The sequence below is a fragment of the Serinus canaria genome, chromosome 12 (assembly GCF_022539315.1).
Source record: "Serinus canaria isolate serCan28SL12 chromosome 12, serCan2020, whole genome shotgun sequence".
Lineage (NCBI taxonomy): Eukaryota > Metazoa > Chordata > Aves > Passeriformes > Fringillidae > Serinus > Serinus canaria.
Window position 1 is genome coordinate 11,830,082 of NC_066326.1, and position 13,011 is coordinate 11,843,092.

The window sequence follows — 13,011 nt, forward strand, 5'->3', positions numbered from 1 at the left end:
GAAAGGAACACGAGCTCTCTGTGTCACCCCCCTCAGGTCGACTGGCTGCTGATTGTCCCCCTGATAATGCCTGGGGTGGAGGAGAAAGAGGTAACTGATATGCCAGGAGATAAACACAGCACTGACAGCCATGGTTCAGGGTCAAAGCCTTCATGGGCACCACAAAAACCACTTGCTCTTTGATGCCAGGGTAGCCAAAACAAGCGTGATTTTGGGGAGAGCTCTGGGTTTTGATAACTCTGACCCTGAAGCTGCTGCTGCTGTCGCAAGCACTTGGCTCAGGCTGAGATTTTAGCAAGGTTAAGCTGGAGATTTACACCCCTCCAAGGCTGTCACTTTCCCTCCCCTTCTATATTAGTTTCTTCCAGAGCCTGTCCTGCCAGGGGACAGCTCATTGGAGACCCAGGGTAGAGGAAGCACCACCTAATCCCTGTTACTTTGGAGGATGGCCTGCCCACTCCCCACGTAGCTCTGTTGGTTGGCAATCACTGCAGTAAAGAGGTGACACTTCCCCTGCTGGCAGCCAGTGCTCCAAATTCCTATAATGCCAAGAGGGATTGGTGGTGCCTGTTCAATGCCTGCAGCACATTCCCTGGAGAACTTGCCTCCCCAGCAAGCCTAGATCCCACTGCTTTCAGCTGTGCCATGTCTTGGGGAGCCCTTCCACGTGCTGTGCTTTGTGCTGTCTGCACCTGAGCCTGTGCAGTTGGTTCAGTGCTGGCAGCCGTGTCCTGGTGCCTCTGGCTCTAGACCTGCTCGGGCAGCAGGTTGCAGGCAGGCTGGGTGTTCCTAGAGAAGGGAAGGAGGACATGAAAGCACCCTGTAAACACAGAGAAAAATTCAAGACACTTAAAGTTGTCATTTAGCTTGAGCTCGTGTTACACCTCCTGCCTTTATAACTTGATTGAGGACCAACAAATGTGTCTCTGGCTGAGGGCTGGCATGAGGTGGAGGATTTAGAGGGTAGGGGGGTGACTTCCCTGCAAAAGCCAAGACATCCCACCTGCAGCATCCTCACTCAGGTGTTGTTTTAGCCAAACTCCTGTGTCCCCTGCCAGCCCACAGCACCAGCCGGACTCATGCACAAACCGAGACTCCTGTGCTGGGACACTTGGCCAGCAGTTTGAGGGGCAGTTCTGGGGCATCATGTATCTTACCATGGCTGCCTGGCAGTCCCTTCCAGTGGGCTTCTGGTGCCCTCCTTCTGGATTCTGGAAGATCCCAGTCTTCCCCCTGCTGCTTCCCAGACCCTTTCACCATCCATCCCATCCATCTCCTGGTCTTGACTGCTGTCCTGGAATGGCCCAGGGAGCCTGGTCCTAGTCCAGCACAGCCCAGAGAGGTCCCAGTCATGGCAAGAATCTCACAGCTGGTGTCTCGCTGTGGGGAGGGACAGTGGGTTCTGCTGGAGCTGTTGCTCTGCCAGGATTCAGAGGCTGGCTCAGAAGAGCCTGGTTTCCCCTCAGGGAGAAGTTCAAAGTCTCCATGCTGCTTTGTGGTGGGAGATGGAAGCAGGGAAAGGAGGAAATGGTGATTCCTGTTCCTGACTGACACAGCTGGCTGCTGGGTTTGACCCCAGCCAGCCACAGAGGGACGGGTGCACAAACACACACACATTTATAGGCGCGCTCGCAGCGGATCAATTTGCCCTGGTCCATGAAGATGCTGCTCTTCTTCTTACTTTCACTCTTCCATTTCAACCCATCTCTGAGCCTAAAAATCTGCTCCTTCAATGTGAGGTCTTTTGGAGAAACTAAAATAGCCAGACCTGAAGTCATCGATGCTGTGGTAAAGGTACGTTGGTTTGCCTGGATGAGGCAGACACTGAGCTTTCTAGCATTTCTTAGATGCAGTCTTGCACTTTGTTTTTTTCACAGTTAAATATCAAGCAAAAAAAGGGAGCTAATTATTAAAAAAAATATCATACTCTTAAAGTAAAAATCAGCCTGTGGTTGAACAGAATGTATGCTGTTATTTTAGCCTTCATGGGAATACAACAGAAAAAATATTTGCTGTTTCCTTTGGAAACTGAGTTACAAAAGGAGGAAAACCTCATTGCACAGTAAAAATAATTTTCACTTTGAATCCAGAAAGCTTTGTTTTGTGATACATTATTTACCTTCTTTATGTGCTAATTAGTCTCAAACATTCTTGTCTAATTAAACTTATTCTCAGGACAGCAAATAGTATCTGTCAAATTAGAGTCTGGTAGAAATTTGAAAAACTATTTTCTGTAAGCGAACCCTCACCATCAGGCTGCCTCTGCAAAAGCTGAAGATAACCCTGGTTTTAAAAAAGAACCACCTTTAAGACTTGTAGCTTTGCCAGTACCCTCCAAGATGCCACAGTGAGGGAGGACAAGGGGCTTGGCACTAGTGAGGGGCTGTGTGTGCAGAATGGCACCAAGGAGGAATGGCACCATACTGTTGGGCTGTATTCCTTTCATTGCAGACTGGCAGAGTGGTTTGCTTGGCTTTGCAGTCCCAGACCACTCTTCCTGTGTTGTATTCACTGTGGGCAATATATACTATATATATATATATATATATATATATATACATACATATTCTAAATTTTAGGATCACTTACATAATTGTGGGTAAGTTTCAGGGGGCAAAGAGGGGCTTTTTTCCCTGACAAAAATCCCCCACAAGGTTTGAAGTACAATGAAACCAGGGGCAGAGGGAAGCCAGAGAGAATGCTGGGCTTTGGGGGAGCTGGGCTTTCCCACGGGGAACCCCAACAGTGGCTGTGGGAACTGAGCCTTCAGTGCCCCTGAGATCTGCAGTCCCCTGGTGTCAGGATCCCATTTTCAGACAGGGTGTTTCTTTGGGCTCCAGAGGAATCTGCAGCAGCCTGAGACAGGTGGGTGCTTGCCGTGGGGAAGGAGTGGGGCAGGGCAGAGGCAGCGGCCCAGCCCTGGTGGTGATGCTGGAATCAGGCTCAGGGAGCGGCTTTTGCTGCCCCTTCCCCTCCACGCTTCCTCTTCAGGGTCAGGTGCCGAAGTTTTTCACTAAATCTGAAACTCTTCTGCTGCTGGGTTCCCTCTCCCAGTTCCTGCTGGGCCGTGCCGCAGCAATGAAAGCAGAAAAGCTTCGTTCCAGCCCTGCTCCCCTCCCACGACCCCGGGCTGCATGGCACTTCTTTCTCAAAGGACTTCCCCCATGGAACCACTGTAACCACTTCTTCCTAACCCTTCCTAATCCTCTAAAGCCAGGCGTGTGCAAACTTCCTCCTGCCCCTTCCCCTTGCAGATCGTTTCCCGCTGTGACATCATGCTGCTGATGGAAATAAAGGACAGCAAGAACCGCGTCTGTCCCCTCCTGGTGGAAAAGCTCTCCAGGTAGGGCGGCCATGAGGACAAATATTGGGAAAGCTGCTTGGCAAGAGCCCGTGCTCTGCTCGGTGCCACTTTGCTGGGGCAAAATCTAAGGATGTGGGCTTAGGAGTGTCAAGGAGGAACCAGACTCTGTCAGTCTTGCTGAGGGACAGGAGCAAAGGCAGTTCCAGACCACTGTAGAACACGTTTTTAAATCAGTATAACCAAGTTAAATTCAATTTGCTACAGAGACCTTCTCAAAGGAGAAAAAGAATAAGGGGAAAATGCCCTCACCGGGCTGGCATCAGGCTGCAGCAGGACAGCCACCTTCCTGCAGGACTCGGAACTGCTTTAGATTAGGGATTGCTTGCCTGCACAATCCTGACATCCAGAGGGAATAGCAGTGTTCAGCTGGATGGACATGGTAGGCAGCTGAAGGAGAGAGAGAGGCTGCAATGAGCAGGAGAGAGTGCAGTGAAGAGCAAAGGATAGAGCAGGGGTCCAGCTCCTGAGAAGGATTTAGTATCTGTACCCACCTGCCTCTGAGGTCAGGTAGGCAACACCCAAACCCCTGGGCAGAGGCAAAATTATCTCACTCTCAGCCCCCTGTGAATGCAGAAATAAACTCAGGAGCATTCCTTTCCTTCCAGTCAGCTGAAGGGGCCAAAGGAGGAGTACAGGTGTGTGGCCAGTAAGAGGCTGGGAAGGAACAGCTACAAGGAGCAGTATGCCTTCATCTACAGGTGGGTGAGCCCCCTTTGCCAACAAGCCAGCCCCCCACCCTGCTCTCTGGGGCACAGCCCCTGGAGATGGGCTGGACATGGTGGTGGCTTTGCTGTGAGGGAGCCAGAGAGGTGCAGGCTGTGCAGGTGGGCTGGGCTGTGCAGGACTTGGGGATCATCCCAGCACAGACACCTGTGTGTCTGTATCCAGCCCAGACTATGGCCTGGGGTCCAGATCAAAGCATGGAGTCAGTGTTGGACACATCTCAGTGAGCCACGGGTGTGACATCCCCTGTCCTGTTCATTCTGCTGCAGGCAAGACCAGGTATCAGTGAAACAAACCTACCAGTACCCTGACACCCAGCCTGGGGATGAGGATGTCTTCTCCAGGGAGCCCTTCATCATCTGGTGGCAGTCTCCCAAAACTGGTGAGGTGTTTCAGAAAGATGTCACTGTTCCACTGTGAGCCAGCACAGCAGTCCTGGCTGGACCACGTCAGAGGGCAGGCTCCAGAGCTGCATCCAGACCCCACTCTGCTTTTCCTTCCAAGAGCAGCATTTTCCCTTCAGGGCTGCTGCCTCTGGGAAATCCCACAGCCCTGCTCATGCCCTGCTGGGAAAGCCTCTGTTGCTGCCATGGGCAGTGGGTTGGTGGATGCATTCCGTGCTGCTGGCATAGCCTGGGAGCAGTTCCTGTGTGCATGCCAGGTCAGGATTTGCCTGCACTGCCACAGCTCCTCAGGCCCAGCTGAGTGCCTGGAGGGAGTCACTGTGCAACCACAGAGATCATCCTGGCCTACAGTCAGAGCAGAAGCTGTTTCTCCCTCAGAAAAATCCCCTTGCTTACAAGTCAGTCTCTGTTTCTTTGTGACTCATTCTCTGTTTAACCTTTATATTTTTCTTGTTCCTCTGCCTTGTTTTGAAGCTGTCAGTGAGTTTGCCATTATCCCTCTGCACACCACACCAGACACAGCAGTGAGGGAGATTGATGAGCTCTATGATGTGTATTTAGATGTCAAACAGCGCTGGAAAACTGAGGTTGGTTGCCATATCTGTGTCACTCACTGGGCTTTGCTACTGAGTCACTGGCCACGTCATTCACTATTCAGAGCTGAAAACCTCAAACCCATTGACAATGTGCCCCAGGTTTTAAATATCACTTTGGTGCATTTTCATTGAATTCTCCACATTTTACACTGTAAACTTGACCACCTACTAAAACTATTATCAGCATGCCCTGATGTGCCCAGCAGAAAGGAGAAACCCCACTGCATCATGGACCCTAAAAATCCTCATTGGTCTTCTTTTGAAAAGCTGTCCTAATGATTACATTTAGAAACCCTCCTGCCTTCCAGAACTTCATCTTCATGGGGGACTTCAATGCTGGGTGCAGCTATGTTCCCCAAAAGCAGTGGAAGAACATCCGTCTGAGGACTTACTCTGAATTCCTCTGGCTAATTGGTGACAAGAATGACACAACCGTGAAGAACAGCACCAGATGCCCATATGACAGGTAAAGGGCTCACTGCCAAACCACCCACTGGCTAGGACTCTGAGAGAGAAATTGTATCAAGAGGTTTCAGGGACCAACAGAGGAAACAAATATTCATGAGACCATCAAAGACAAAACAGCATCCAGGGGAAATGTGATCCAAATGCTTCTAGTCAGGAGCACAAAGCCCTGTGCAGACCAGACTGGGCAGGATTTACACAGAACCAGCCACTGCTGTGGCTCAGGGGGGGACAGATGACAGGACAGCCAGCAGAACTTCTCATCTGCAGGGAGCCCTGCAGACACCTGGCAGGAGGTGCTGCTGCCTTCTCCACGCCAGCTTTGCACCATGGCTTTTGCTCTTATGTTTTGTAATTTGGATTGCCAAATGCACAACAAGGTTCTGCTTGGACAGGGGACACCTCACCTTGCCCTGGACATGTTGGCAATCCTGCTGCCACTGCAGTTCCCTCAGCAGGGACAAGAATACATCTGCTATTGGAGCCCAGAGTCCTCTTGAAGGATGAATTTCTGGGTCTGAGCAGGTCTTCACTGATACTCCGGTTGTTGTCCTGGGATTTTTGCATCCAAAGCAGGGCTGTGAAATTTGCAGCATTGTTGGGTGGGTTTAGGCAGAAGTCATTTAATTCTGGCTTCCAAGGCCAAGATATTTATGTGCCTCGCTGCCAAGGAGGCACCTAAAGGAGCTGACATCTCTGGGTGGGCAGTCCATGGGTAAAGACAAATCACACACAGCTGTGACTTCATCAGAGCCACCTCTCTGGCCACCAGCTCAGTGCACTGTGGCTGCCACGGGTCAGGCACCCCATCACAGCACCCCCTTCCCTTGTCCCTTGCAGGATTGTGGTCAGTGGACAGAAGCTCATCCAGGCTGTGCTGCCACACTCTGCCAACATCTTTGATTTCCAGGAGGAGTTTCAGATGAGCGAGGAGCAGGTAGGCAGAGCAGAGCCCCTGCAGCAGAAGGGAAGGGCTAACACAGGAGCACAGAGCCAGCAGTGTCCAGGCAGTGCTGAACACAGACCTGGCTGTAAGACCACGGCACTGTGACCATCAGTCCCAAACTGGTGCAATGCCCACCGTGCCACGTCCCCACATCCAAGCACTGCACATCCAGGCAGGGCTGGGACAGAGCTCCCAACCCTCTGTGCTGTTGTCTTGCAGGCACTGGGAGTGAGCGACCATTTCCCAGTAGAATTTGAGTTAAAAGCAAAAGGAGGATTCTTCAACTGGCTGAGATCCAAGTTTTCCAGGAAGAGGAGAACAAAGAAGAGCCGCTCATCAAGATCATGAGCATGCCAAGCCCTCCTACCTGGCACAGAGATACCCAGATCCCAACAGATCTTGTAGAAGTCTGGTATAGAAATGCTCACAGCAAGTGCAATATTTAGCAGGTAAAAACCCCCAAATATTTGGTTAAAGTTCAAATATTTTGAATGAGAAGGCAAATTAAGACTTCATGCTGTTTTTTCTTCATTGTAAATAGAAATGAATCAGCTAGAAGCAGCACACTGTACTTACTGTACTGGTCACAAATGTAAGGAGCTAATGCAGGGCTAAAATATTTCTGTGTGCTTTACCTGCCACTCCTGAAGGGCAGGAGCTCCACATGTTCCCATGGGCTCTGGAGCTCTGTCATTCCTTTGCAGGGGCAGAAGGACTAAAAGGAGCTTTTTGTATCATGTGTCTGTGTCTTTTTGTGTGTGTTTATGCTTCAGAGCTGCAACCAGTGGACATGAGGTTGTACCTGCTGGTTTGCAATGTAGAATATTCCTGAATTTAGAGTATTTCTCAGTGAGGGGTTTAAATTGGTCACAACATCCAGGCATTTGGGAAAGACAGAAGGGACAGAGGGACAGGCAGTAAGAACCCCCTTTCTGCACTGCCCCAGCTCAGGCAGCAGGAAGCTGATGGTTCTCACCCCTGTGCACCTGCAGACCTCAGGTGAGATGCCCTAGGGATCCCAGGTGACACTGCTGCCAACAGAGTGTCATAAAATTCACACCAAAATCTGATTTCAGCATCCTGACATGGAAACTAACTGCATCCCTCCTCCAAAAAAAAAAAATCTCCATGGCAGCCCAGTCCTCTGATGAACCAGACTTTAATGAAGATTATTTAATGTAATGGTGCAGCAATCTGTTTTCCCAGCTCAGCCCACAGGTGGTATTTAGTGCAAACCAAACCCTGTCACACAGATGGCATCTGGGGAGTGGGAATAATCCAACTGTTAGTAGAGACAAATATTCATTTCCCTTCATCAATGCACCCAGGTTGCCTGCTGAAGGGGCAGGGAGGGCAGGTGAATGAGAGAGATTTGTGGGGAGGAAAACAGCTTGGCCTTTGTGAAACCCACTGATCAGGGAAAACAATTTGAGGAAAGAAACTAAATTAAAAGAAAATTATCCCAGGAGGTTATGTGCAGGGCAACAAATCCTCCAACTTTTAGTAGCAATTAAACTTGAAATGATACAGCATTTCATATGCTCCCTCACACAACACAAAGGAAAAAACCTGATTTAGAACACATATTTACACTGGGATTTTTATAGATGCCACTGTCTGGCTGACATCAGTGATGGTTCATGTGAAGGCTGAAATCAGTCTGAGTCTCTGGCCTCACACCTTGCTTCTATCTGTCTCCTGGCTTTCAGAAAGGAGTAGAGCACAGAGAAAGAAATCACCCTCCAGAAAAGCAATAATGGACACATTCAGTAATGAAAAATATACAATTAATCCTAAGTTTTACCGGAAATATTTGTCCTTACTTGCAATATTTGGTATAGCCCTTTATCCAGCACTTGGGAATAAGGGATGTGGCCAGAGAGCAGCCTGGGGAGTGAAGGCAGTGGCTCTTGGTCCAGAGCAGTGTGCTGGGTTTGGCTGGGATAGAGGGAATTTTCTTCAGGGCAGTTGCATGGAGCTGTGTCTTGGGTTTGTGCTGAAAACTGTGCTGATAACACAAAGATGTTTTTGTTGGTGCTGTGCAGCACTTACACAGAGTCAAGGCATTTTCTGCCTCTCACACCACCAGTGCGCTGGCTGGGGATGCACAAGAAATTGGGAGGGGACGCAGCCACAGCAGCACTGACTCAAGGGATACCCCACTCCAAATGGAGTCCTGCTCAGCACTCAAACCTGGAGGGGAGGAGAAAGGTTCATCTTGCAGAGATGCTGAGCTTCTGACCAACAGAGAGACATCTTAATGCAAATGATGCTCCTCCATGGAGAGCTGGGACACAGTTCTGTGGGATTCACAGCAGAGAGCATCTGCACTCACATTGTACATTTGATAGAGGCTGGGAGGTGTCCCAGACTCCTACTGTCAGCACAGTCTGTCTCTCTAGATATTCATTAGACAATATTATATTTACATCCTAAAATATTTAACAGTTAATGTTGTCTCTAGATTTCCCCCCCTGGGGATCATTACCCAGCTGTCCCAACTGCAAAGGGGATTTAAGTTGTTCCAGCCTGCAGGAACCTCAATATACTCTGCAGCCAGAACAAAGTTTCTCTTTTTGATGAATAAGGCTTCTTGAGCTTTATTTATGATCAAACAGAAGTTTTTCACTGGGAATCCAAAATTCCTGGAGAGACTTTGTCTCATGCAAGCCAGACCTCAGATCGCGGCTGGGAGAGAAACAAAGAGGCTCTTCAGAAGTGGAAAACTGCTTCCTCTCCAGCAGCCCTGTTCACAGAGAGCACAGAGCAGAGGGGGTTCAGCTGAACAAAAAGTGCTAAGACCCCAAATCCCTCAGGCTGGGGTCCTTGGGAAGCCCTTCTCCAATGCATGGTACTGGAGGCACCCTCACTTCCCCCTGCCCTGCAGAGAGACCCCTCCCCAGCTTACAGAAGATCTCTCTGCTCCTCACCCCACAGAAACCCACACAATGAAGGTTTTTACTGCCCTGGGGGCATAAGTCTCTTGGCAGGAAAACCCCCAGGAGCCCACAGCAGCAGCCCAAAGCAGGACTGCCTCTTCTCTACAGCTTCAATCATCTCTGCTGGACAGGTTTGTCCATCTGCACCTTCACCTGAAGAGGGCTCATGATCCCTCCCTGCCTTGGCACTGCTCCCCACTAACCCACACCTCTCTGCCTGCCCATAGGGTCAGGGCCCAGAGCCAGGCTCTGCCTAGCTCCTTTTGCCTCTTCTGAGTTACTGGCAGCAATGGGGACACAGGAGAGCTGGCACAGAGCCCCACAGGGCCCCACCTGCCCTCTTTCAGGGTCTGTACCTAACATCCAGTCTAAACTTCTGGTGCATCTTGAAGCTGTTTCCTCATCCATCCCCCACCTGGCTACACTCTCCTGTGAGGTGCTGTAGAGTGATAAGGTCCCTCCTGACCCTCCTTGTCCCTAGGCTAAACAACCCCACCTCCCCCAGCCACTCCTCATAAAACTTGTGTCCCAGACCAGGTGTACACATGTACAGATGTTTGGCCACATACAGATGTGCAGCAAACAACGGAGCTGCAGCCCCCACAAGGGCTGTGCTGTCACACAGCAGGGCTGGTGGCACTGACAGCAAAATCAAAGGCAGGAAAATCAAAGAGCCTCCCAGTGTGATAGCAGCAGCTGGTCCCAGCTCGGCTGCTCCGGGCTCCCTCAGCCTCTGCAGGGATTGTGAGGAGCACTCGTGCCCCAGGCTGGAGCTGGGCACTCTCTGACCAAGCATTTACCAGGAAATAGGAGCTGGAGTGGAGCAGGGGCTCCCTGGGGCTCGAGTGCTCCTGTGGCTCTCTGGGGAACTTCTCTCAGCCCCCTGCAGCCCAGAGCTCATAGCTCCTGCCCGGGCTTTTCTCTGCCAAGCAAGCCTGGGAGATGGGGAGGAGGTGGTGAGAGCAGCACTCACCTTTCTCCTGCGTCTGAAAAACAATTTTAACAACCACTTTTCGCCCTCCACCTATGGATGGTTAAAAGCCCCTGCAAGCCCCCCCCAGCTCCCTGCCCAGAGTAGGGCGGCTCCCGTCCCGCAGGGCCCCTGAGAGCGGAGCCGGGCACACACGGACACCCTCGGGGCCCCCTCTGGTGGCACCGCTGTACGGCCCTGCCGGCCGGGGATTCCGGGAATTCACACCCTCAGCACGGCCAGCAAACCCAGCCATGACTAGGAAAGGGAATTTCAGCCTCCTCATGGATCTGCATCACCCCGTGATCTCCACACAGACGGCTCCATTCGCTGCAGAGAGCCCGTGGCTGACCCCAAGGAGTCCCTGGGCCCACCGTGTTTCTACAGGAATTTTGCAATGAAAAGGGAGCACTGTGCTGGCCTGAGGTCTGGCTCTGAGCTGCCCACAGTTATTTAACCAGGAAAGGTGCTGAGATGAGCCTCACGAGGCAGCAGCAGCTCCCAGGACCAGGTGCTGGCCGGTTACAGGTCACATCCACCCCTGGGACCCCCGGTGTCCCTGCCATACCTGCACCAGGGGCACAAGGGCAGCTGGCTTGGGCCAGCAGGGACCACAGCCTTTCCTGCCCATCCAACCCCTTGGGATGTCTTCTAGGGACTGTGCTTCTGCTCTTTGGTGGTTTGTCCCTGGTTTTGGGAAAGATGTGAGCCTGTTCTGCCACCAACCCCTTTTCCAGTGCTAGGAGAAACTGCAATCAATTTTGATCAGAGGCTCTTTCTGCAGCCACAGAATCACAGAATATCCTGAGTTGAAAGGGACCCACAAAAATCATTGAATCCAACTCCTGACCATGCACACAAGAACCCCAAAATTCACATCATGTGCCTGAGAACATTGCCCAAAGGTTTGTGAACTATGACAGGCTTGGGGCCATGACCACTTGCCAGAGGAGCCTTTTCCTGTGCTCATCCACCCTCTGTGTGAAAAAACTTTTCCTCATATCCAACCTTGACCTCCCTGAGCTGGATTTAGCTCCATTCCTCTCCATCATCCTGCCAGTTCAGGGACACAACCTCTGCACTCTCACCTAGTATAAAACCACAAGTGCCCTTTCTCTGCAGGCTGGTTTTCCAGCCAGAGTGAAAAACAAGGTTAAATACTTTGTGTGTAATTTTAAATATAGAGTCTCAGCTGTCACTGTTTGCAGGGGCAATTTTCTGGTAGAGAGAAGACAGATTTATAAGAATTAATTTCCATATTGGCAAAGTAACAAAAACCCTTCCCTGAAAAGCTCTGCAAATGCTGGCATTGAGATATGAATACCTTCTGTGCCTCTCTGTTGGGAGGAGAACCTGACCCCAGCCATTCTTGGGGAAGCCAGATGCAAAATCCCACCCCCCAGACAAAACACCCTAGCTGGACATCACTGTCAGAAGAAAATATCCACCCTGGCAAGGCCAGCTCCTCCATGGGGCCCAAAGGACTCAGCCTTCCAACTCAACAGGGATGTAAATATTTGCAGTACCAAGGTCTTACAGAAAGGGAGCTCAGAACAGGAAAGAGCTGTCAAACATACCTCTAGGTACTGCTAGATCATATTTTCCTATTAATTAAAAAAAAATCATATATACTAGCCTTTCATTCATGTCATTTAAAAAATGTGTTTTAAATCTCAGTCAAATTAACAGAGACAGGAGCTATAAATCCAGCCTGATTTAGTGACAATATTTCTTCTAAGCATGCAATATAAATTCACAACTATGAAAATTAACTCTGAAAGTCTGAGAAATTCTGAAAAGCCATTTAAAAGCCTTTTCTCATGAGGCCCTGGGGAAACAGCCCCACACAAGAGGGGGGGCCTGGCAGCAGGGCTGTTTTGATAACCTTCTGTGAAACAGACCTGAGAATTTTAACCATTTTTGAAGGCTGTGGAGGAAAAATTGCTTCAGCTCTCCCTGCTGCTTTTCCAGCTCAGATGGAGCTGTGAAGATATGGCACCTGGGATGGGAATATCTCTGTTACTGTAACACAAGGAAAAACTACTTTAAAATAAACATTTGTTTAGAGGAGTTTGATGCTGAAATGTTCGGGTACCCAGTGGGTTTAGTCCCAGCAAGGCTGGGTGCTCCAGTGCATGCTCTGCTCTCAGCAGCAAAATTCCAAATACTCCTTTCTGCTGCTCTGGATGTGGACAGGAGATGCAATAAATAAGGAAAAAAGGTAAGAAAAAGATCCTCCAAGGCAGCTGGCACAAAGCACAGATAAACACCTGGGGATGCTGCCAGCAGCTTTTCAAGGCCCCATTCCTTGTGTGCCAGAGCTGTCCCTGACCTGGCAGAGGACAACCAGGCAACCAGTTTCATTTGGCTCATGGGAGAGCATGGCACAGCCAGCTGTCATAATAACAAATGGTTTGGAAAGTCTTTCCTCAAACAATTAAAAAACACTGCATTGTGCCATTCCCTGAATTAAGTTTCATGCAACTCCTTCCCAGTTTCTGTCAAGCAATGTCTGTAACCACTTTGGATAAGCTATTCCCTGTGATTTATACATAGTTTGTTCCCTTTCTTTTCAGGTGAAAAAAGTGCATTGTCTGCACTGCA

At 50.1% G+C, this 13,011-nt stretch overlaps 1 protein-coding gene across 1 annotated transcript; it reads left to right on the plus strand.

Annotated features, from left to right (window-relative positions):
* Positions 1-1,549: 1,549 nt before the first annotated feature.
* DNASE1L3 (deoxyribonuclease 1 like 3) lies at positions 1,550-7,237 on the plus strand. The gene is made up of 8 exons (XM_009091081.4): positions 1,550-1,794; positions 3,255-3,343; positions 3,970-4,062; positions 4,357-4,469; positions 4,966-5,078; positions 5,396-5,553; positions 6,393-6,489; positions 6,718-7,237. Exons 1-8 carry the CDS (start codon positions 1,657-1,659, stop codon positions 6,844-6,846), a joined length of 930 nt encoding a protein of 309 aa, XP_009089329.2. The 5' UTR covers positions 1,550-1,656; the 3' UTR covers positions 6,847-7,237.
* Positions 7,238-13,011: the final 5,774 nt, after the last annotated feature.